We start from the raw sequence: 22,147 nt of genomic DNA on the forward strand, positions 1-22,147 counted from the left end.
GTAACGGTTTAAAAAGGTGGAACGGTCGAAAGTTTTTGATGTCATAGAAAGTAAAAACGGATTGTTTGATTAATTTAATTAAATTAAATTAACTAGGGTGAATTAATGTTTTGGATTTTTCATTAATGGTTGTATTTAACATTCCAACATTACGGATCTGTTCTCATTGAGTGAACTCAGCTGAACTGAACTGAACTGAACTGAAATGAATATTTTATAAGAGAAGGAAATTAGGAGCTGAACTGAAACTGAATTGAACTGAGCTGAACTGAATTAAACTGAACTGAATTTCAACGTATGAGAACATGCCCTACATTTGAATTGATTAGTCTAATTAATTGGTTTTTTTTTTTTTAAATGTATGAAGTATAACGATGTTTAAAAATCTCATCTCAATCAAACTTCATGCATATCCGATCTGAATTTTATGTGTACCTGAATTTGTACGATTCGAGCTTAACAATTTAATATGCATGTAGCGATAAAGTTAGAAATTGACCCTAAATAAACATTAGGTTAATCTTAACTTGATCTAACCCAAAGAAAGTGGTACAAACCCCTCCCAAATCTAAATCGACTCAAACTCACATTCAAAGGTTTCCCCAAATTAAACCCTATTTGATTCGAAATCAATTCGAATCTCAATTTGTTGTACTTGAAATTGAATCAATCTAACGGAATCCAAATAAAATAACAATTTGACATTATTCAGATATGATGTGACTTGTCATCCGACTCATTAAAAATCATTCTAAACACAAACCACAAACCTGAATGTTGTCCCCAATTCAAATTATATGACAAATAATTTAAAATTGAGGTACTAGCTCTATCGACCAAGATCAAATTAGATTGTGCCCACAAGCCACAGCCACATTGGCCCATAACTTTTTGTCTTGGGCCATTTCGAAAGTCTATACACACAATTTCACACACTATACTACGTATAATTTACTATTTTTGAGCAATTAATAAAGTTTCAAAATTCTCAAACATCAAAAATAGAAAAAAGAGACGCACGTCCACAACAAAACCGCTACAACAACAACGCGGCAACATTTCCTACAACCCACGTTTCATCACCCTCCATTTTTACATTTGCTCCTAGCCACGTAAACTAACCTTTCCTTAACAATTCAACAAATAATATAATTATATTTCATCAAAATTTACATCATATAACAACTTTGATAATTTATTTGTGGAACAAGAAAATTAAACACTAGAAAAAAAACGATTTAGATCATTATCATGTCTTGGGGAGGACCAGAAGTTGATAGAGGTGATGTAAAGATAGATCCAACCGACAAGAGTGGTGATCAATCTTGGAGGAAAACCGCTGACACCCATAAGATGACGTCGGAGCAAGTCAAGGCCGCGGGTGTCGAGGGGTCGCAACGACCCCCGGGACACGGCCGAGGTGCCGGGGAGGTATTACACCAACGACGTCGTTTGCCTTTTAGTTATGCCACTATGGGTATAGCTGGTTTTGCTATAACGGCTATTATAGGGTATGGTGTATTGTACTCTAAGAAAAAGGCTGAGGTTGATGCCTTGGATGTTGCTAAGGTTGCTACTAACACGGCTCGGCCCGAAAACACCGAGAATCGATCTAAGAGATAGAGTTATTGATGAGTTAGTTTTTTTGATTTGGTTATGTGTGGATGGAGTTCTTTTTCATGTTAGCATGCATGTATTGATAATCTTGGTAAAATAAGGTTTTTGTATGAGTGTTAGTTACTTGGATTTATCAAGTCTAAAACACATTAATATATATCTACTTCTCTTTGTTTGATTTGGTTAAATGTTGAAAATTTGTAATGCCAAGGAAATCTAATTTCATATTAGTGTTATGACTTGTTTAATTTGGTTAAACTTGGGGAAGTTTTACACACCATTTTTTTTTTTGGACAAGAATAATTCAACATTATCGTTGTTCTACTTGATTATCACCAAACATGCCATGAATCAGATCAAGAGTATATATATAGAAAGGCAAACATACATCATTTTTTAAAATTAATTAGTGGTTACAAGTTCACAATGGTAGAAAATAAACAAACAAACTGTTAGAGCAAGCAAATGGTTGATAATTGAAGTAATTAGCAAGAACAATTAAGAAATTTGATAGTAAAAGAGATAAGAAATTGGAAGGTGGGAAAATCCTTCAAGCAATTTCTTGAAGACCAGTGGCGTATCCAGGAATTCCAAACTGTGGGTTCGGAATCTTAAAAAATAAACGATGCTCATATATTAATTATATACTAGAGTGTACCCGTGCAAAATGCACGGGATATATAAGAAAAAATATATCTAAAATGTGGAAAGTTGATCATGATGTTGTAATTTAGGGGTTGTTCTCATTGACTGAACTCAGCTGAACTGAACTGAACTGAACTCAGCTGAACTGAACTCAGCTGAACTGAAGTGAACTGAACTCAGCTGAACTGAACTGAACTCAACTCAGCTGAACTGAACTGAACTCAACTCAGCTGAACTGAACTGAACTGAACTGAAATGAATATTTTATAAGAGAAGGAAATTAGGAGCTGAACTGAACTGAACTGAACTGAATTGAGCTGAACTGAACTGAACTGAACTGAACTGAACTCAGCTGAACTGAACTGAATTTCAACGTAAGAGAACAGGCCCTTAGACTTGATCTGTAATGGTCGGTTTTAGAATGGTCGGTTTTATTGAACCCTAATTAAACCCTAATTAGCTCTGTTGTACTGAGTATTAATAATAATCATACTAATAATGTGTTGACGCCTGCTGTGCTATGCTGAAATATGGTATTCTATGCTTTGCTTAGAAACTCAAAAAACAGGGTCTTATTCTTTTATGTCGGTGGCCACGCAATGCTATTATGGGGTTTACTTTTTCAAAGTTATAGAGGTTACCCGTTCAGTGTTACAGGGATTACTCGTGTTACTCAGTTATTGTCATATGGATTAGTGTCTTGCTCTAGGAGTTACATAATTAGTTCTGTTGTAAGTAGTTATTCGCTGAGGTCAGTTGCACAAAATCGTATTGTACATTTTTTTTGTTTTTGATGATTAAAGAACTGGAAAATGTTTGGAGGGTAGTCCCTAAAAAATGCATATAATTGAAGGGTTGGGGATTTAGAGTACTATGGTGAAATGTTGATAAAGGAACTGTATACTCGTGCGAATGCATGACATATATTATACTATGTACCAAAAAAATACTCGTAAAACAAAGTGAAATGTTGGGGATTTTGAGTGATATAGTGAATTGTTGATAAAGGAACTGTATACTCGTGCTAATGCATGTCATATGTTATACTACGTACCCAAAAAAAATACACACAAACAAAGTGAAATGTAAGTAGTATTCCCGTTTAAAAAAAAAAAAAGAAAAGAAATAGTGAATGGGTAGTTATTGATTTTTTTTTTTTTTAAATGATATTATGATAAAAATAGAGTAGGGAAATTGAAAGTTATTTTTTCCTTAAAAAAAAAAAATCAAATGCATGAGAGTTAAGCATTGGGGTTTTGGAGGGCTCTTGTTAAAACGACTCTACAATTATATTATAGATTTAATACATAAGTTCAAATTTTTTTTATTGCAAATGGATGGATTAAACAGTTACAAAATAAAAAATAAACCCTACAAAAGCATTTTTCGAGTTTTATACTTAGAAAGCGTGCTAATATATTAGTACTTTTATAAATGATAAATCTATAATTCTATTGCAAAAAATCAATATTACACATAAAACAAAAATCCCAAGTCCCCAATAAACACAAATTTGACCAAGAAATTTTTTTCTCACCAAATTTTGAATTCTAAGTTTCTAAAATTCAATTTGTCAACAATTCAAGTATTCAACAATATATCAAAACTAATTAAACAAATCAGTAATTAATCTATCTAATTATTACTAATTTACAAACAAATAAATATTTAAGAATTAAGCGGAGTAGAGGATAATAATAATAATAATAATAATAATAATAATAATAATAATAATAATAATAATAATAATAATAGATGAAAGCCCGTGCGATGCACCATTTTTATCTATAAATCTCATGTAAGGATAAATTTTTATATATATATATATTTTTTTTTGTAATTACACCATACAATAATATATTGATTAAATTATTGTGCTGTATATAACACTAACCAAGTAACTCGGGCTCATGGTGGCTGGCCACACAATGTCGCAAGCCACATATACTGTAAAAGTTAGTAAATTCAATTGTTTAAAAAACAAAAAAAAAAAAAAAAAAAAGTTAGTAAATTCAATGAGCATACATTTTGAACATAATGTGCATAGTTTTCATGAAATAAATTCATAAAATAATTATTTTGGTGCAATTCATAAAATATTTTAATTAGAAAAAATAATAATTCAAATCACTCCGTCACAACTCACAAGGGCTTATGCTGAGGGCCGGGAGTGGTTTACGGGAGTATTTTATTTGAATAGTAGCTAATTAGTTATATACTTATATCCGTTCAAAAAAAAAAAAAATTATATACTTATATCACACAATACTCGTTGATTTTCCAAATCTTCACCTTTTGAAGAATTTTGTCTCTTTCCACTAAAGCTCGGAATCCTCTCTAATCATCACTTCATTCATCACTTCATTCATCACTTAAGGTTATATTGATTTTCTTCCCCAAATCTTAATCATAAATTATTTGCTTGTTTATATTGATTTTAGGCTATAGTTTATATTTTTGGTGTCAAATTTTGTTAGATCATTCGTTTGAGCACTTCCGTTCTTCCCGGCAAATTGAAATAAGATGTTTCAATCCGATTTTACATCCGAATTATTTTACCAGCAATCGAAGATTCAACCCATTGAAAGAAACTGCATCTAATTATTATTAAATTAATGTTACACAACAATTCACTTGTGGGTATTTGATTTTATTCTTTATTTAAAGCATCAAGGATCTATATTTTTTTAATTTTTAATCCGGCTATTTTTATCATTAAATTGAACTTCCAATATGTTAAGAATTCATTGTTGGAGTTTTGAGGCTTATCTATGTGAATGGGTGAATTGAACTTGAATATTTGAAGTTATTTGTTGGTTGATTTTGTTGTCTACATGTCTAAAATATTGCTCCTAATAATAAAAACAATTAGTTAAATTATTTGTTAATAATAATTCAATATCAATAAGTATTATGAATGTATCTGACAATATTATTGGCTTGTGTTATCTGATAAAATTATTTCGGAATGATTTAAAGAGGATTATTACAAGCTTCTCTTACAAAAAGAAAACATATCAGAGCATAAAGTAACGTTGCTGTATTTTATAGGGCTTGTAAAGTTGAATACTTGTTTTGGTTTTTGGATGATGGTTTGCTTATGAACCGCTATTCATAAAATCCTGATCTGACACTGCTAGCTTAAATAAATGAAGCCCATTGTAGAAAAGTGCATCCCTCTAGTTCCTGATGACCTGGTACAGGACATACTTTCAAGGGTTCAAGTTCAAGACTTGTTACGATTTAGGTGTGTGAGTAAACAATGGCGTACCCTAATCGATGACTTAAACTTCATCAGGAAACACTACCATGTTCAACATTCCATTTGCAAAGGGGATGGCAACATGCCTCACTTTGTGTATCATGCTGGTAGGATGGTATCTGATTCAGACTATTTCGGCCTTTTATCTATACAGCAAGGAGACGTTTTTACTTGGGATATCACAGTTGATCTAGAACGTGACAGTAAAGCTGTGCTCGTCTGCAATCGAGATCAGTTTGCAGTTATCTCCCTTGGCTGTGTGAATGGCATAATTTGCCTTAATTGGCACAGCAAAAACATAAATTTAATCGGGGATTTAAGGTTTTCTTTGGTTGGTTTAGAGTGTTTTAAGATGTGTAATACAATTCACTTTTGTCAATTAATACATTTATTCTGAAATTATTTTAATACAATCCAATTCTTTTAAGGTTTTCTTTGGGGACTTTTGTACTTGGTTTATGTTCTTTATGCTATTATTTGTTTTCAACTTTTATATACTCCTATAAATAATTTTTGTGCTTTTATAAAAACTTTGAGTACTTTTGCTTAATATTGTATGTAATTTTATCGCTATCTTTTTTCTTTTAAAAAGTTTAATTTGAAAAGGAAATTCACACTTTTTTTTTATCATTATTAGCGAATACAGCAATAGAAAACAACTAAATTGCTAAACAAAATAATCATACACAGTTGCTAAACTTGAAGCAAAACAACATTATAAGAAAAGCCTTAAACCATATGACAACTTTTCAAAGCATTGATGCATGATTACTTGCAACCAGGAAATGGGCCACCGCAAAGGCACTTATTATGAGCAAATATGACCGGGTCAACCCGCTTGAAACGTCGACCGTTTGGTATTGGGCCACAAAGTTGATTATAACTCACATCAATAGAGTCGGGTTGTAATAAACCGAATCGCTTAGGGAGAGATCCATATATCATATTGTGGCTTATGTTGAACCTTGATAGCCTTGGGGCCAAGTCCACATTAGTGAAGTCAAACTTCAAAAGATTATTAGCAACCTCAAGAATCAAAACATTGGAATTGGCCTTTTCAAACAAAAAAGAGGCATTCCCTGTTAGTTTATTTTGACTAAGATAAATAAAAACTAAATTACCGCGACCCAACGAATTTGGGATCGGACCCCTTAATTGGTTCCCTTTAACCGAGATTGTTTGGAGTTTGGGCATGAAGCCCAAAGATGAAGGGATTAGGCCCGATAAAGAGTTGAAATCAAGCTGTAGTACTACTAAATTCTTGAGTTTTTGGGCTATAAAATCGGGTATTGGACCGGATAACCGATTTGAGTTAAGGGAAATAATTGTGACATTGGTTAATTGGGCTAAGGCCATAGGAATTGGGCCGGTGAGGAAATTCGAAGAGAGGTCAAGAAAATCCATGCTCTGAAGTTGGCCTAGAAATTTAGGGATCGGCCCATTAAACTTGTTGAAGGAAAGTGTAAGTGAGTTCAAATTTGTGAGCTGGCCCAAATATTCTGGAATTGGGCCGGACACATTGGTTCCGGATATAGTAAGATAAGTAAGGTTAGTGAGCTTACCAACGTACGACGGTATTGGGCCGGAAAGATTGGGAATTTTATTAAAGGAGAGCATAGTGAGGGATGGAAGTTGGTCCAAAAAAGGTGGTATGGAGCCTTGGATATCTTGAGCATCATCAAATTGAACTGTGGTAACGTGACCTTCAATGTTGCATCGGACTCCATTCCATCCGGCACAATCAGTCTTGGGATCCCACGATGAAAGCGAGGCAGGGTCGCCTAAGTATTTCTTGATACGTAGGAGCACATTTTTGTCGCGGGGATGACAAAGATCTGGTGATGCTTGAGAGTAAGAGAGGTCTACAAAGAAAGCGATGAGCAAAACGATGAGTATTAGCTTGTTGCAACTCATTTTCATGTGGAGTATTTAAGTGTTTCAATGATACTTTATATAAGTGACTTACATTGATGCAAGCAAGATAAGCTCGATCCAACGAGTATATAGTACACAAATGCTTGTTGCCGACTTTGCAAGTTGCAATTAGATAAAATAAATGTCCTCGACTTCTCATATATATATCATCTATTTATGACTTTATGTCCTCAAACAAAAATATTGTCAATTTTTAACTTGCAAATTGCTAGTACTCGTTTTTTGACTTTTGTCTCATCAATCATCATTGTATGCAATAAAATAAAGTGAAAGTTAATTACTTTTAGATATTTTATAAAACTATTTTAAAATATAAAATACCTTTGTGATTTAAGTAATTATTTAGTCCAAAGTAGCATATTGTACACATAAAAATTCTCTCTTTCTACTAAATTCCACTAATTTGATTTACTTCTTGTCTCATAAAAAATGTACGATCCTTTTTCTTCACACAATCTTGACCCTAACACAAAATCAAAAGTTTACAATATTGTCCCATCTCAATTCTCAAATTCTCAATCCTACACAATTATTGATATATAATTAATAAGTTTAATACAACCCTCGTTTTATTTATCTTTTGATACTCCATATTACTTCTATTTATTTATTTATTTATTTATTTATTTATTATTATTATTATTATTATTATTATTATTATTATTATTATTATTATACAACCTACAATAAATTAGTGGGAAGCCGAGATACAATCTGGGCCCCCACTCCTCTAGCTATTGCAACTCCTACCCTAGTGAAGATATGAGCTGCAGCACGAGCCCCAATGTCTTGCGTCGTCGAGAACCTCTGAATCCGCTTCAGTAACGCAACAGCCTCTTTCTCTAATTCCCCAAGCGAAGAAAAGGAGAAGGGAATGAAACCATATCCAATCGCCTGACATCGAGCTTCATACTTAACCCGCTTCCGATGAGCTGCATCAGCCACAACCCGCCCAGGAATGAAGTCAGATAACCCTGACTGTGTCAAAGGAGAAGACCCTGTCAAATCAACACAAACATCGCGACCACGATCCCATGAATAAAGTAACACATCCGCGGGTCTGAGGGCCTCGTCGTTCCCTCCAGCCAACCCAATGTCAACCTCTTTTCTCGCTGAAATCCCAGAACGATAGCAAGCATCAACAAGGGTATCCCGAACAAACATTATGTCGATGTTTAATACCCACAATACCGGCACAAGACACCGTGTGATCACCGAAAATATCTCCAGCAAAAACCCTCGAACAAGCAGAGCACAACGTCGAGATAGAGAACAATGGAACACCCAACCGATAGGACAACAGACAGCGATAAGTCTTGGCGTTCATCGTCTGACCCAACCCTGAAATAGGAACCGCCCGAAGCCAAGCAGAGGTGTGATCACCCTGCTGTGATTTCCATTATGCTGATTGTCGAGGAGTTAAAGAATAAGCAGATTCTGCAGAAGCGGTAACCTTTGTGAAATATATATATATGCCAATTTCTTCATGAGTTTAGGGGCAGCGACCTCACTAGGATTACTCAAAATGTCAGACTCCACTGTTCCATTAAACAGACTCAACGCATCCTTAAAGGCTCGTCCAAGACCAACAATGTCAGCACGCCGAAGAAGTTGTGTCAGCAACCCAGCAGACTGTAACCGAGAAGCAAGAAAATCATAGTGACGAACATCACCTGCAGAATAAACACCAAGCTCTCCAAACGCAAATGGTAAGGTGGCAAGTCGCCACTGCCAATCATCAAACCCAGGCCCCGAAGCAGTAACAATACGCTCCAAGGAAGATCGAAGAGCTCCATCAAAAGTGTGCTGAGCCACCTCAAAAGTACTAAGAGGACAAGTACGCAATTATTATTATTATTATTAAGAATGACAAAAAACCTACAAAGTCAATCGGGATTATAAAAAATTAGCCCCCCATCCCAATTGACCAAGTGGATCGGAGACACCTTCCCGAGACCTCATATAATGCTGAAGTAAGGAAAAATTACGAGTAGGCTACTTATCTATAATTTCATAGTATCAATTTAATTAGACATTGTCACTAATATAGTTATCTATATGACCATATGTTTTTTTTTTTGAAAGGTTTTATGACTATATGTTAAAAGGTCAGTCTGATTATTGACTCTTGCCAAAAACCAAAAAATTAAAAATGATTAGTGATAGATTTTTTTTTTTTTTTTTTTGAGAAAGATTGGCAAACATGTTTAATCAAAACTTCAAAATGTATGGACAGGCAATAATTTTTTTTGAAAACAATGAAAATAAAATCAATTTATTATAATAATCAACAGTAGACCCAACTATATGGGTCACTTAACACTCACTTTTGGCAAGAAGCCCAACAACTTGATGACATGGGCTTGTCAATATTGAATTCTGAAGAGGCAAACCCAGTTCTTATCTAACACAACTTCCTCCTTAGTCATCTTATAGAGTATGTAGACTTTCTTAAATAAAATTTTCCTGAATACTTGTATATATTAGAGGTAGCATATATTTTATAGAATTAGCCTTTTGGCCCGTTCAATGCACGGGTGGTTACTTGGGTTAATTATTTTCATATGTTTTTTTGGGGGGTTAATTATTTTCATTATATTTGTAGGTATGCTTTTATACGAAGTAATTGTTTTATTTCTAAAATTTAAAAGAATAAAAAGAGTGAGGGTAGAACTGTGATGAAGATGAAGGAATTTAGTTAGATATATATACATGAAGATTGTGAGATATGAAATGACATATTAATTTAAATTATATTTAAAGTCTATGAGATAAAGAGACAATTTTTATTATAATTCATATGAATATGAATGTGTATTAATCAATTTATTTTATTATGGTGGAAATGAAACACTTTATTTTCAATTCTTGCTTGAATTTGCAAGTTGTAAAATGCATAAAATATAAATATTAAGGGAGGTGACATGTGGCATATGGGGGTATTGAGTGACTTGTGATGCCATGTGTCATATGAAAAATTTGTGGTTTGTGTTTTTAAATACTAAGTATAGATATAGATAGATAAGTAGAAGATACACTGTGGCCGAAATTTGATCACATGTCCTAGATACTACTTACCCTAATACTTTAACATAATAAAATATTTGATACGGACAACAAAGTACTTATATTAACAATAATATGGATTTTTCTTTGGTGTTTAGAGAGCCACAAGGACGAGCTGAGAGATGAGAATCGATTTCATTATCTCTTGTACTTAAGAAAAGAGTCCAACCACTTGATCTATCTCTCACTCTCATATAATACACTTTTAATATAATGTTTATACTTGCTGTTATAGTCGATAGGATAAAATGTAAACACCTTAACACCAAATTGAATATAAAAGTACATATAACCCGGTATAGGTATATCCGTATATGTTCTAATTTGCTTAGTAATGTAGTATTACCTTAAAGTAATTTACCTAATCCCTCGTTCATTCTTCACCTCTTAAGAATTTGTCCTTCTCTTTAGTATCACTCGAATTGTTCTCGATCTCATCATCACTTGAGGTTTGATGTTCTTCCCCAATTCTTAATCTTAATCTATTTGCCTTTATTATTCATGTCTATTCATAAACTTATAACCAATTTGTTGTTGATATAACTACTTTATCATGATTTTTGGCTAGGCTATTTTTGGTGTCAAATTTCGTTAGAATTGGCTTACTTCTTTATTTGATTTTCCTAACCCTCAAATTTTCTGTTTTTTTTATTTTTTTTATTTAGAGATCTATATTTTATAATCTGACTAATTTGAAAATTAGATTGAAACTGTAATGTATCAATAATTCATAGTTGAAAGCCTTTTTTTTTTTTTTTTTTTTTTTTTGAAAGGGTAAATCGAACTTGAAAATTTGAAACTGAAATTATTTGTCAAATCGTTGATAGTTATTTAAACTATTGCAAATAATAATCACATGAATTAGTGTATTTGTCGATATCAATCAGTATTACAAGTGTATTGTAAAAAATTGGATTGTATTACAATGTTGTAATTTTTTGGCTGTATAACTTAAACACTTCTTTTGGTTTTCGGTTGATGATTTGTGACCCGCCATTCATAAAATCCTGGATCCGTTACTAATTAATATTTGCTGTAATATTTAATCATAGTTACAGGGAATTTGTTCTGTTGGAGAAATGAAGCCCATTGAAGAGAATTGCATCCTTTCAGTTCCTGATGATCTGGTACAGGACATACTGTCAAGGGTTCAAGTTCGAGACTTGTTACGATTCAGGTGTGTGAGTAAACAATGGCGTACCCTCATCAATGACTTAAACTTCCTCAGAAAGCACTACCATGTTCAACATTCCATTTGCAAAATGGATGGCAACATGCCACACTTTGTGTATAATGCTAGCATGACGATGTCTGTTTCAGACTATTTCGGCCTAATATATATACAGCAAGGAGACGTTTTTACTTCGGATATGACAGTTGATCTAGAACGTGACAGTAAAGATGTGCTCGTCTTCAATCAAGATCATTTTGCAGTTATTTCCATTGGGTGTGTGAATGGTATAATTTGCCTTAATTGGCTCAGCAGAAATAAAGATTTAATCGGGGATTTCTTGAGCTTATGGAATCCAGCCACTAGAGTATTTAAAGCTGTTGCGCATCCAAATATTCCAGATCTAATTCATAGGACTTGTTTTCATATAAACGGCTTTGGGTTTGATCCTGTGTCTAATGATTTCAAGATTGTAGGATCATATGATATTTTAACAGAGAACTTTGAGCTGGCTAGTAGCTGCTATGAAATGTATTCGTTACAAACCAACTCTTGGAAGAGGCTAAGAGAACCGTCGGCTAATGTTACTGGTTTGTCAATGCCCGTAACTGATGGGTACTTAAATGGTGTGTACTATTGGGCTGCAGTACTTGAGGATAAAAGTGGTTACTCGGCGATTGTATCTTTCAATTTTAGTTTTGAGATTTTTGAAGTGTCTGATCCACCACAGGCTGCTGTTTCCGTTGTATCTAAGACATTTCCATATGAACCGACAATTGCATTGTACAAGGAACGTCTTGCATTATACATTATCCAACAAGTTCAGGAAGAGCCACTGTATACCATAGATATTTGGGTTGTAACTCAATTCAATGATAGCGGAGCCCCATTATCATGGCAGCACTTGTTTACAGTTGAACCAGTTCATGTCAAATTAGGTCTACGAGTAGCTACATCAAGAACTAATGGTGATCTTCTGCTCAGCTTCCATTTTCCAAGTGAAGAGAGCTCAGCTCCTTGTGGAGGTGACGAGGATAGTGAATGCAGCCTTTATAATCCCTTGACCCGCGAGTTCAGGAAATTGGGACTAGACTTTTGTACTTGGTTTAGATATGTGGAAAGTTTGTTTCCATTATAAAGTTAGTTCAGACTTAAGAGAGTGATTTAAGATTTTCTTTGGTTGGTTAAGAGTGCTTTAAGATGTGTAGTACAATCCGATTTTGTCAATACATTTATAATGTTGATTGTTAATATATTTATTCTGAAATTATTTTAATACAATCATACTTTAAGATTTTCTTTGGTTGGCAATGTGGTATCAGACTATCAGCCTATGGTGTCCTCCATTGCTTAAAAGGTATAACGAACATACCCTGTCTCCACAACTGGATCTCTCAAATTAACTTGCTATGCCATATAAAAGCTTTTAAGCTAATTCTCATTTTAGCTCCAATGGCTAGTTAATTTTTTTTAAAAAAAAATAAAATATTATTTATGTTTTAGTTTTGAAAACCGAAATAAATACCGAATTATAAACATAAGCCCAAATCTATTAGCCCAAATGCCTATTACCCTCTTCTAGCCTTAATATTCCAATAGTTTATTTAAAAATTATGGTTGTATTAAAACTTTACATGGTTGCTTAGTTGGACTTTTTCTTTATGTTGGTTGCTACCATTGGCCAATTTATACACCCTGTAAGACTTTATTAGGAATTGCTGATTGCTAAGACACAACAATGTAAGCATTTGATGATCAGGTGCAAATATGGTGTTTTTTTTTGTTTTTCTAAAATATTCAAGAAACCAAAAAATCAGACTCGAAAATAGGTGAAAAATCAAGCCCAAAACGCTAGGCCTAAAAAATTCAATTTAGTAAGTTTGGTTTATTTTTGGAACTGAATTAGAAAGGTTTGGATTAAATTGGTGCGAATAGTAATACGATTTAGATTCAATTTGAAAAATATGACACATTTTATTTCGTAATACTCCCCTCCGTTTTTTTTAAAATTGTACCATTTGGGTTGGGCATGGGATTTCAGAAAAAGTGGTAAAGATAAAGCATGTCAAAAGTTCCCATAGGGGAAAAAAAAAAATACTAGTAATAAAATTTAAGAGATAGAAAAGACAGGACAATACCGCATTACTCTAGTTTTTTTTATCACATATGAACAGGGATAAGTTCGGAATTTTGGCATGCCTCGATAATGCTCTAAAACATATTGTACGCTTAGGTCTCATACAAATAAAGAAGTACCAGTACGTCTAAAACCAATTCATATACTCTTAGCTTACATTCTCTACACTGAGAAACAAAATGGATCAATATAGGCCACCATTACCAATAGGAGTCAAAAGGGAGAACTGGTGAAAGAAGAAAGAACTCAGAACAGACAAACTATGCAAGGGCATACATATAGCCTTATGTAGCCCAAAATACCAGATTTAGTGTTATACACTTATACTTGCATGTTCTGTAGTTACTAAAGAAGCCATGTCACCAATTTAAGCAGCAAAAAGGGACAGCGTCAAGTTCTTCGATCAAATTCTCTTCATACGTGCCATTAAGATCACTGCGAAAACAAGAAAAGAGATTAAATTTGGGAGCTGTAAAACTCCTTGCCAACATACCTACTGAATGAGAACAAAATCCAATTCCAAGACATAAAACAAAAAAAAAACCAAGTTGCAAAAGATATTTGTCTTGAAGTATATATACTTGGAACTTGGTGAGCATTGCTCATGATGATACGAAGTATATAATTAACCGAGTTCAAATGCTAATTTCAAAGTTTAGCAAATTCGGTGTGTCCAAGGATGATCTTGTCAACTACAGTACATTCTTCAAGGATTAGGTGAAGAACTCAAGATTACTCCTCTTTTCATACTTGTATTAACACTCAGCTCGCGCAAAATCAGTTTCTGTAGATGAGCTGCTAGGCATGTTACTCCAGGTCTCCAAGAGTGCGAGCATTCAAGCCCAATTATATTAACTACGGTGAGAATAACTTTAACTGCAGAAACAACTGAACAAGAAAAAAGCTAATGATCTCAAAGGCAACATTTCAGGAGGTAATCAATCTGGCTCCAACAAACCAAAAGTAGCTTGTCAAATTTGCTCTTTAATGCTATAACAAACTGCTTCAATCACTTGTATGCGACTCTTGAAAGCCATCAAAACTCACAAAACTGAAAAGCCTCACCTATTTTAATTTTAGGAAAATTTTATGGGAATAATCCCACCTTTTTGCTGTCTTCTCAAATTGGTCCAACCTTTGGATTAACTACATATAATCCAACCTTTAACATCTATATCTTCTTAAAATGGTTTATGACCTATTGAGACTTAATGGTAACCTATTCAATAAGTTAATTGTTCAAGGGTCCTGTCATGAACGGTTCCAAGTTAATTAATTAAATTTTAAAATTAAAATTATTAATTTAATCAATAAAAACCCACCGAACGGACCACCCGAACAACTGACCACCAAGTCCTCCACCACCCAGCAGCCCGACACCGACGTAACACTATGTGACTGACCACCCAACCCATTGACCTCCCTCCCTCAACCCCACTGACCAACCCAAACACACGATGACCCAACCTAATCACCAAACAAACCACGACTCAAAACCCGAGTATTGAAACCACCGCCCAAAACCAGACCACCGAAAACACACCTCAAACTCCACCCAAAATCTGACTGCCAAACCATCCAAACACTCTGAGTAACAACCATCACAACCAAAAACCACCCAAATTCAAAGATTATAAAAAAAAAAAAAAATAAAAAAAAAAAAAAAAAAAAAAAACACAAACTAACTAACTAACAATTTCGCTTCCCAATTTGCAATATTAGACGAAAATCCTTTCTACAAATTAGATTTGTTATTCGTGTTCTTGGCCACCCGACTACATTTACTTTTGGTGAGGGAATTGTTAAAATAGGGGAATCCAAATAGTATTCTGCCTTTTTCGGAAATGCCCAAGTTGATGTGTACAATGTACATCAATTATCAAGATTTTCATAGTAATTGTTTACAAAAAGGAAGGTTGTTGTGTTAGAGAATGAAGGAAGACAGAGGACGAAAGATAGCAGTTTGGAGGAAAACCAACAAAAATATTTTAATTATCTAAAATAAATGTTTATTACCTATAAAGCAAGTAACAGGTTAATCGGACCACTTTGAGCAGGCTATGACAAAAGGTTAGATTATATTGAGTTAATCAAAAGATTGGATTAGTTTGAGAAGGTCCCTTATAGGTGGGATTATTCTTGTACATTTTTTCCCTATTTTATAGGATAAATCTTCATACCAATTATGTACTTATACAATCGAGCCACATATTATCATTTCTCAAGGCCTTTGGCTGGTTACGTTACTCATTCCAATAGACACAAACTTAAGTACCAAATTACTGATAAAAAAAAATTATTGTATACTACCAACTTACCAAGTATTTGACACATCTCAAATTAATTAAAGAGTCTTAACTTCCTCATCATCTTTTAGACATACTATTAGTTTCCATCAGAGCTAGCATTTAAGTTAAGCTACACCCACTTCTTAAGAGTCCTTCCTCACTCAATCATTTGCTCCATCATCTATTCATCTTCCCCTGCTGATATTTTCCCTCTCTTCTAGTTCAACCCCACTTAGCTTTAGCTCTCCTATGGCAGGAATGCATGATCATATTCATCACTCAGTGTGTATTCGCCCTCCGGCATCAAGTACTACTCCTATCCACCACCTCTACCGCAGCACAAACATCTAAAACAGTCCACCACCATGACAAATCATGCCACACACAATCCTTGACACAACCACTACAACCATTTACCTCTCATTCCATGAAAAATCATGCACTCAGACAATTCTTGAATAACAACTGCTACTCATTCGTTCCCACACACAATCCTTGACAGTTGACACAACCATTACACCAATTTACCTCTCATCCCATGAAATTAAACATTATACCCTCACACAATCCTTGATACATCAATTTCTACTCATTCGTGCCCACATACAATCCATGATACAACAATTGCTACTCATTCATGCCCACACAATCCTTGATAAAACAATTTCTACTCATTTCATGACCATTTGTGCCAACATAACTTTTAATGTGACAATGACTACTCTTCCATGACACAATTTTTGATGTAACAATTACTACTGTATCCAACACACAATCATTTTTATCATCAAACTAATCAACTAGTGTGATCAACTTCATTACCCCAATCAATCACAAACAGAAAAACAATGTCTAAAATGAACTAGATAATTAAATAAGATTGAGTTTGATTAATTACTTGTACCAAGCAAGCTAAGCTGATTCATTTCTTCATCCTTTTGCTTGAACCAAAATGAATTTCAAATCTGTTTCCCTGTATGGAATATGATAACTGTTAAATTAAAATAGGTTCCTTTAACTAGTAGATAATCATCAAATTATACTTTATCATCAAAATATAACTAACCTCAATACTAGAATCCTCATCAAAGGCTTTAGAATGCTCTGATTTTTCTTCTCTGGGACTAGTAGGGTCAAAGCTCTCTGTAGTAGGCAATGCAATGTTGAGGAATTCCTTAAGTAGTGAAACATGAACTGCGTTTTGATAGCCAAATGAAGTTTGAACATGCATTCCAATAATTTCTCCTTGAGCATTAAACAACGGACCACCTGAAGTACCCGGGGCAGCACCTAACCCTTTACATTGTACAACCGGGACTAATGGGTGAATATCAACATTTTCAAAGTATTTAAATGCACGCGTCTTACCCTTTTTAAGAGAATCCTTATTCAAAGTATCTCCCATCACCCGATACATCGGGGTTGTGATCATTGCAGTGGACTCATACTTAGAACAACCAAGATTACCGGTTGGGATACTAACATTATCATTCTCAACACAAGGATAAGTACAGTGACCGACCGAAAAAGACCCTTCAAGACCATGTGTATTTCCTATCAGCAATACAGTTTCACCTTCAAATACTAATCCATTTGAAAATACTCCAACTTTACACTCCCCAATAATCCCATCAACATGTAATAAAGTAATATCCCAATTAGGTTTCTGTGATACTATTCTAGCGTTATAAATTAAGCCTTGATTATCATCAACTAATCTTCGAGCCTTTAAAACTAGCTCCACCTTATTTTCAATAAATCCATGTGCACATGTCATGATTAGACCATCACTTTTAACACAAAACCCTGTCCAAATTCCATAATATTCACCATCTTTATTATAAGCCGTTATAACCCAGATAATGGGTTTCAACTCTTGGCTTAATCTGCTCAAATCAGATTGTAAAATTGATTCCTAAAATCAAATATTTAAACAAAAATTAAAATTTTCAAAAAGAAAAAAAAAATGAAACAGAAACAACACATTAAAATTGCAATGCCTACCATATTTACCCTCACAATCGTGTAATTGCACGCAAGAAATTCCAAATGATATTGTCTTAGGTGATGATGCTCAAACTCAGTGGCTTATCCCGGAAATTCGAACTAGGAGTAGGAAAGTGAGGACTCACACAAACTCACGAAGAACTCGAAGAAGTCAAGAACCGTCGGTCCACGGTCGCCGTTCGGTGCCTCGGTGGTTGGTCAGTCGATAGGTGTGGCTGTGCGGTGGCGGACAAGGCTAGGGTGTCAAGGTTAGGGTTTGGTTGAAGTTGAACACAGGACCTAAGAGGAGACTTGCTGCTCTACCGATCACTCAAATAGGTAGGCTCTTTCAATAGTTTGTGATTTTCTTCTTCCTTTGGAAATTAGAACCGAGGAGAGTGAGGACTTTGTTCGAGCACTTGTTTTCAAAATCATAACTTGCTCGGTTGCTCCATACATGTTAATATGTTTTCTAATTACGCTTTGACTTTTTATAATAAATTTGACCATCATTTTTTTTTTTTTTTGACAAAATCCGCAGCTTAGCCCATATTATTAATTAAACAAATGTTCAATATCGTTACATAAAACCCCTTGAATTTCAGGGGTACTCTTCAAGCCAAACACGATACTCACTAAAATTAAAACTCAACTTTGCTAAGCTATGAGCAACGGCAATTTGACCATCATTCTTTAAGTAATTTATACCAAATAAAAAAACAAATGTTCATAAAATATATGGTTGGATATGTTTTACCGTATTTGATGAGTATAAAGTTTCATAATATCAACATTTTATAATGTTTTTTAACTAATATTAAATCATACTTTATATTATTATAAATATCTAAAGTTAAATTAGTGTCCCGTTAAAAAAATAAAGAAGTTAAATTAGTGCATAGGCATGTTGCATGTGTGTTAACTAGTGCTTATGAGACGAGACAGCTCGAGGGCTTATAGAGCTTGACTCGGTCAAAACTCGACTCGAGTGAGTTCGACTTGAGCTCAGGATTGACCCAACTTTTCTTTACAATAATATTTAACAGACATACAATATTTATGTACACATCTCATCATATGTATATTTTTCAGAAATACGAAATTAAAGAGAAGGAAGAGATGTTATACTAAATAGGGGTTTTTTTAAGTTAAATCAAATAACAAGCTACTCGAGATCGACTCGATTAAACTTCGACTTGATCCATACTCAACTCGATTAAGCTCGACTCGCATCATAAGCACCACTAATATCAAGTTTGAATGTGCTAATTATTCAAGAACGAATGAAGTACTAAATTTGTCCCCTAGTTTACATATGCTAATTAATGTTTCCTGTGAGGTGGATTAGTTATACATGTGTGAACATATACAAAATGCGATGGTGGCGATGGCTGACCATGTGTGGGTCGTGGTGGTGCGTGTGGTGAGTGAGGAGGAAGGGAAAAAATAAAGAGAGATAAAATAAGAAAAGGGACAAAGAGTTTACCTTTGAATAAACTAACCTTTAGGTTGTTGGTTTCCCTGCTTTATAAAAAGTAGAATCTTGCTCTTATGAACAGTGTTGTTGACAATTATAACCCCAAAAATGTGTCTTTACGCATTTGCCCCCATTTAATATTACAAGACTTTTTTTAATACTGTATATTTTTTCTCTGTTATTATGTACTTTTTCATATACCAATTCAATCGGTTGAATTAATGGTTTCAAGTTTCAACCACAAAGTCACTGACAATCTTCAAAGGTATTTTTCAATTTTAATTTCAACTGTTTTATAAGGTTTTGATTGATTTTATATTCTAAGGTATTATCCTTTTTTAATTTTAGGGTCTGGGTATTCACCTATTTTCCCTAAATTTGATTGGATTTTAAAAGAAAAAAATAGTAGATAATTAAGGTGAATGGAGAACCAGAAACACTATAAGCGAGGGAAATATACCAACTCCCAAACACTACCCCATGGAAGCCCCTCATGCATGTCTCTTTCTATTCTTTCAATTTGATCATTTCATGAATATTTGTCAGTGACTTTGTGGTTTGTCCAGTTAAGCACTACCACAAATCCGATCAAAAGCTAAACTACTTTAATTTTTTCCTTATACGATTTCTTAGGATTTTTATTTATGATCTTTAGATTGTACTTTGGTTTTGATTTTGGGGATTGTAGAATTTTACAAAGGTGGCTTTGAACATTACTATTAGATTCGTTGTTATGAGAAGCAATAAAGGACATCTAAATTTCGATTATAATTTTGGTATTAAGAGCGTAAAATGAGAGTCCGCAACTTTAAAAGATGCAATTTTTCAAGGTACATGTTTTTTTAAAGGGAGTAGAATGCCTTTGTGCTTAGGCTCTGGATGTATATTCTGTATTTGAAGGAAAGGAGGTGTGAATAGTTCTCTTATCAATCCTAATCTGCCTTAAAGGTTTATTGTTACTTGTTAGAAGAGAAGATACCACTTTTCTGGTGAGATTCTGATATGATGCATCCTAATAATGTTATATGCTCTGCATCTAATGAGTATCTGCTTAATGATTTATTGTATTTCTTTGTATTGTTGAGTTGAATTAAGCTGAGCTCAAGTTTGCCCGCATTGGATAACTCAGCCCTTCTTACATTGGGTTTAATTACAGAGTATTAAAAAAAAAAAAAAAAATAAAGCCCATGGCCCAATATAAAAAGAGAAGAAAAAAAAAAAAAAAAAAAAAGCTACTCCGTATTTTATTATTTTGGATTATTACATTGGGTTCAAGCTACCAAACTTTATATTAGATGATCATATTAGACTTAACAGCAATACTAAGTATAAATGTACGTTGCATTAGACTTAAGCAAAAACCAAACTCAAAACTAAAATTTAACACCTAAGAGTCCTAACTACTCATAGGGTACCCAAGAACAAATTGATGCAAAATTTCATTATTCCTCTATTTATTTCTTTTTGTTTTTCAGCTTGTAATATGTATCAAAATTTTATTCTAGAGAATCATCTAGACTCTATAAGAAAAGCATATAAATGCTATTATTTACTCTTTAAAATACATAAGAAAAGGTTAAGGATATATGATTTTGAACTTAATAGTCGATTATTACTCTTTCTAAAGGTTCATTGTATTAAATCTTACCAGTTTCAAGGTATTTAAAGATTGCATAAGACATTTTACGTGCAAAATGCTTACTAATCATAACTATGTACAAGCTATGATAACTTCTCCGCATTGGCTAGCCATGTCGCGCGCATCGCGTGCATTGGCCACCCTAGTTAATTCAAATACGTTGACTTTAAAATTCCTATATAATTAATTAATTGCCCCAATATTTATATATGAAATAAAATGAATCCCAAAATAATTTTAATAAATTAATTGATGGTTTTATTTTAATTCAACCCTTATATCTTTAAATAGAATTAAATGTTACAAAAATCTTTTATAAAATAATAAAATAGGTTTATAAAATAATAAATTAATTTATAAAGTGTATAAAAAAAAGGGTTATTACAGGTGGGTATTAGCTAGGTAGATGGGGCAATGGGTATTAGGTAAGATGTTGATGATGGTTGTGATGTGGTGCGATTGTGGCTGCTGTGATGAATGGTGGTTGTGAGGTGGTGAAGTAAGTTGGCGTTGATGTGGGAGATGTGAAGATGTTTTTTGTGGGTGAGGGATTGTTTTGGGGGTGGGGGCTGTTTTGGATGGGATACGAGTGTCGTGGTGATAGATTAATAGGGTAGCAATAGTTCATTGTAGGGCCGTAACAGTGGCATTGATACATGTTGAGGTGGTGAGGCGGTCCGTTAAAGGTGGTGTTGGGTAATTGTGGTGGGATGGGCGACAACTATTTAATAAAGAAGGGTTAGGTGGTTTTCTACCGGTGCTGATGGTGGTTGTTGTTTGGTGCTGGTGATGGTCAAGGGTGTAGGTAGCGATTTTTTTTTTTTTTTTTTTTTTTTTTTTTTTTTTTTTTTTTTTTGTGTGTTGGGTGGTCAAAACAAGAAAATAATAAAAATAATTTAAATTATTTTTAAGTAGCTGGTCATT

General features: G+C 33.8%; 3 protein-coding genes across 4 annotated transcripts; 1 reads left to right on the forward strand and 2 right to left on the reverse strand.

Annotated features, from left to right (window-relative positions):
• Positions 1–6,012: 6,012 nt before the first annotated feature.
• On the reverse strand, positions 6,013–7,549 carry LOC145555589 (polygalacturonase inhibitor 2-like). Its single transcript, XM_081617326.1, has one exon. The coding sequence runs from the start codon at positions 7,442–7,444 to the stop codon at positions 6,293–6,295; it is 1,152 nt and encodes a 383-aa protein (XP_081473452.1). The 5' UTR covers positions 7,445–7,549; the 3' UTR covers positions 6,013–6,292.
• Positions 7,550–10,924: 3,375 nt separating this feature from the next.
• Positions 10,925–12,943, forward strand: LOC145555590 (putative F-box/kelch-repeat protein At1g12170). Its single transcript, XM_081617327.1, has 2 exons — positions 10,925–10,974; positions 11,584–12,943. Exon 2 carries the CDS (start codon positions 11,605–11,607, stop codon positions 12,832–12,834), a length of 1,230 nt encoding a protein of 409 aa, XP_081473453.1. The 5' UTR covers positions 10,925–10,974; positions 11,584–11,604; the 3' UTR covers positions 12,835–12,943.
• Positions 12,944–13,955: 1,012 nt separating this feature from the next.
• Positions 13,956–18,483, reverse strand: LOC145641532 (uncharacterized). 2 transcript variants are annotated; one of them, XM_081692355.1, is made up of 4 exons: positions 18,135–18,483; positions 17,188–18,036; positions 17,020–17,094; positions 13,956–14,268 (listed from the first exon to the last, which is right to left on the reverse strand). In XM_081692355.1, the coding sequence occupies exons 2-3, from the start codon at positions 17,896–17,898 to the stop codon at positions 17,044–17,046; spliced, it is 762 nt and encodes a 253-aa protein (XP_081548481.1). In that variant the 5' UTR covers positions 17,899–18,036; positions 18,135–18,483; the 3' UTR covers positions 13,956–14,268; positions 17,020–17,043. The 2 variants fall into 2 exon arrangements, with proteins under 2 accessions (XP_081548481.1, XP_081548480.1); XM_081692354.1 differs by having other exon boundaries at positions 18,126–18,483.
• Positions 18,484–22,147: the final 3,664 nt, after the last annotated feature.

This window comes from Chenopodium album, chromosome 8, assembly GCF_948465745.1.
Source record: "Chenopodium album chromosome 8, dcCheAlbu1.1, whole genome shotgun sequence".
Taxonomy (NCBI): domain Eukaryota; kingdom Viridiplantae; phylum Streptophyta; class Magnoliopsida; order Caryophyllales; family Amaranthaceae; genus Chenopodium; species Chenopodium album.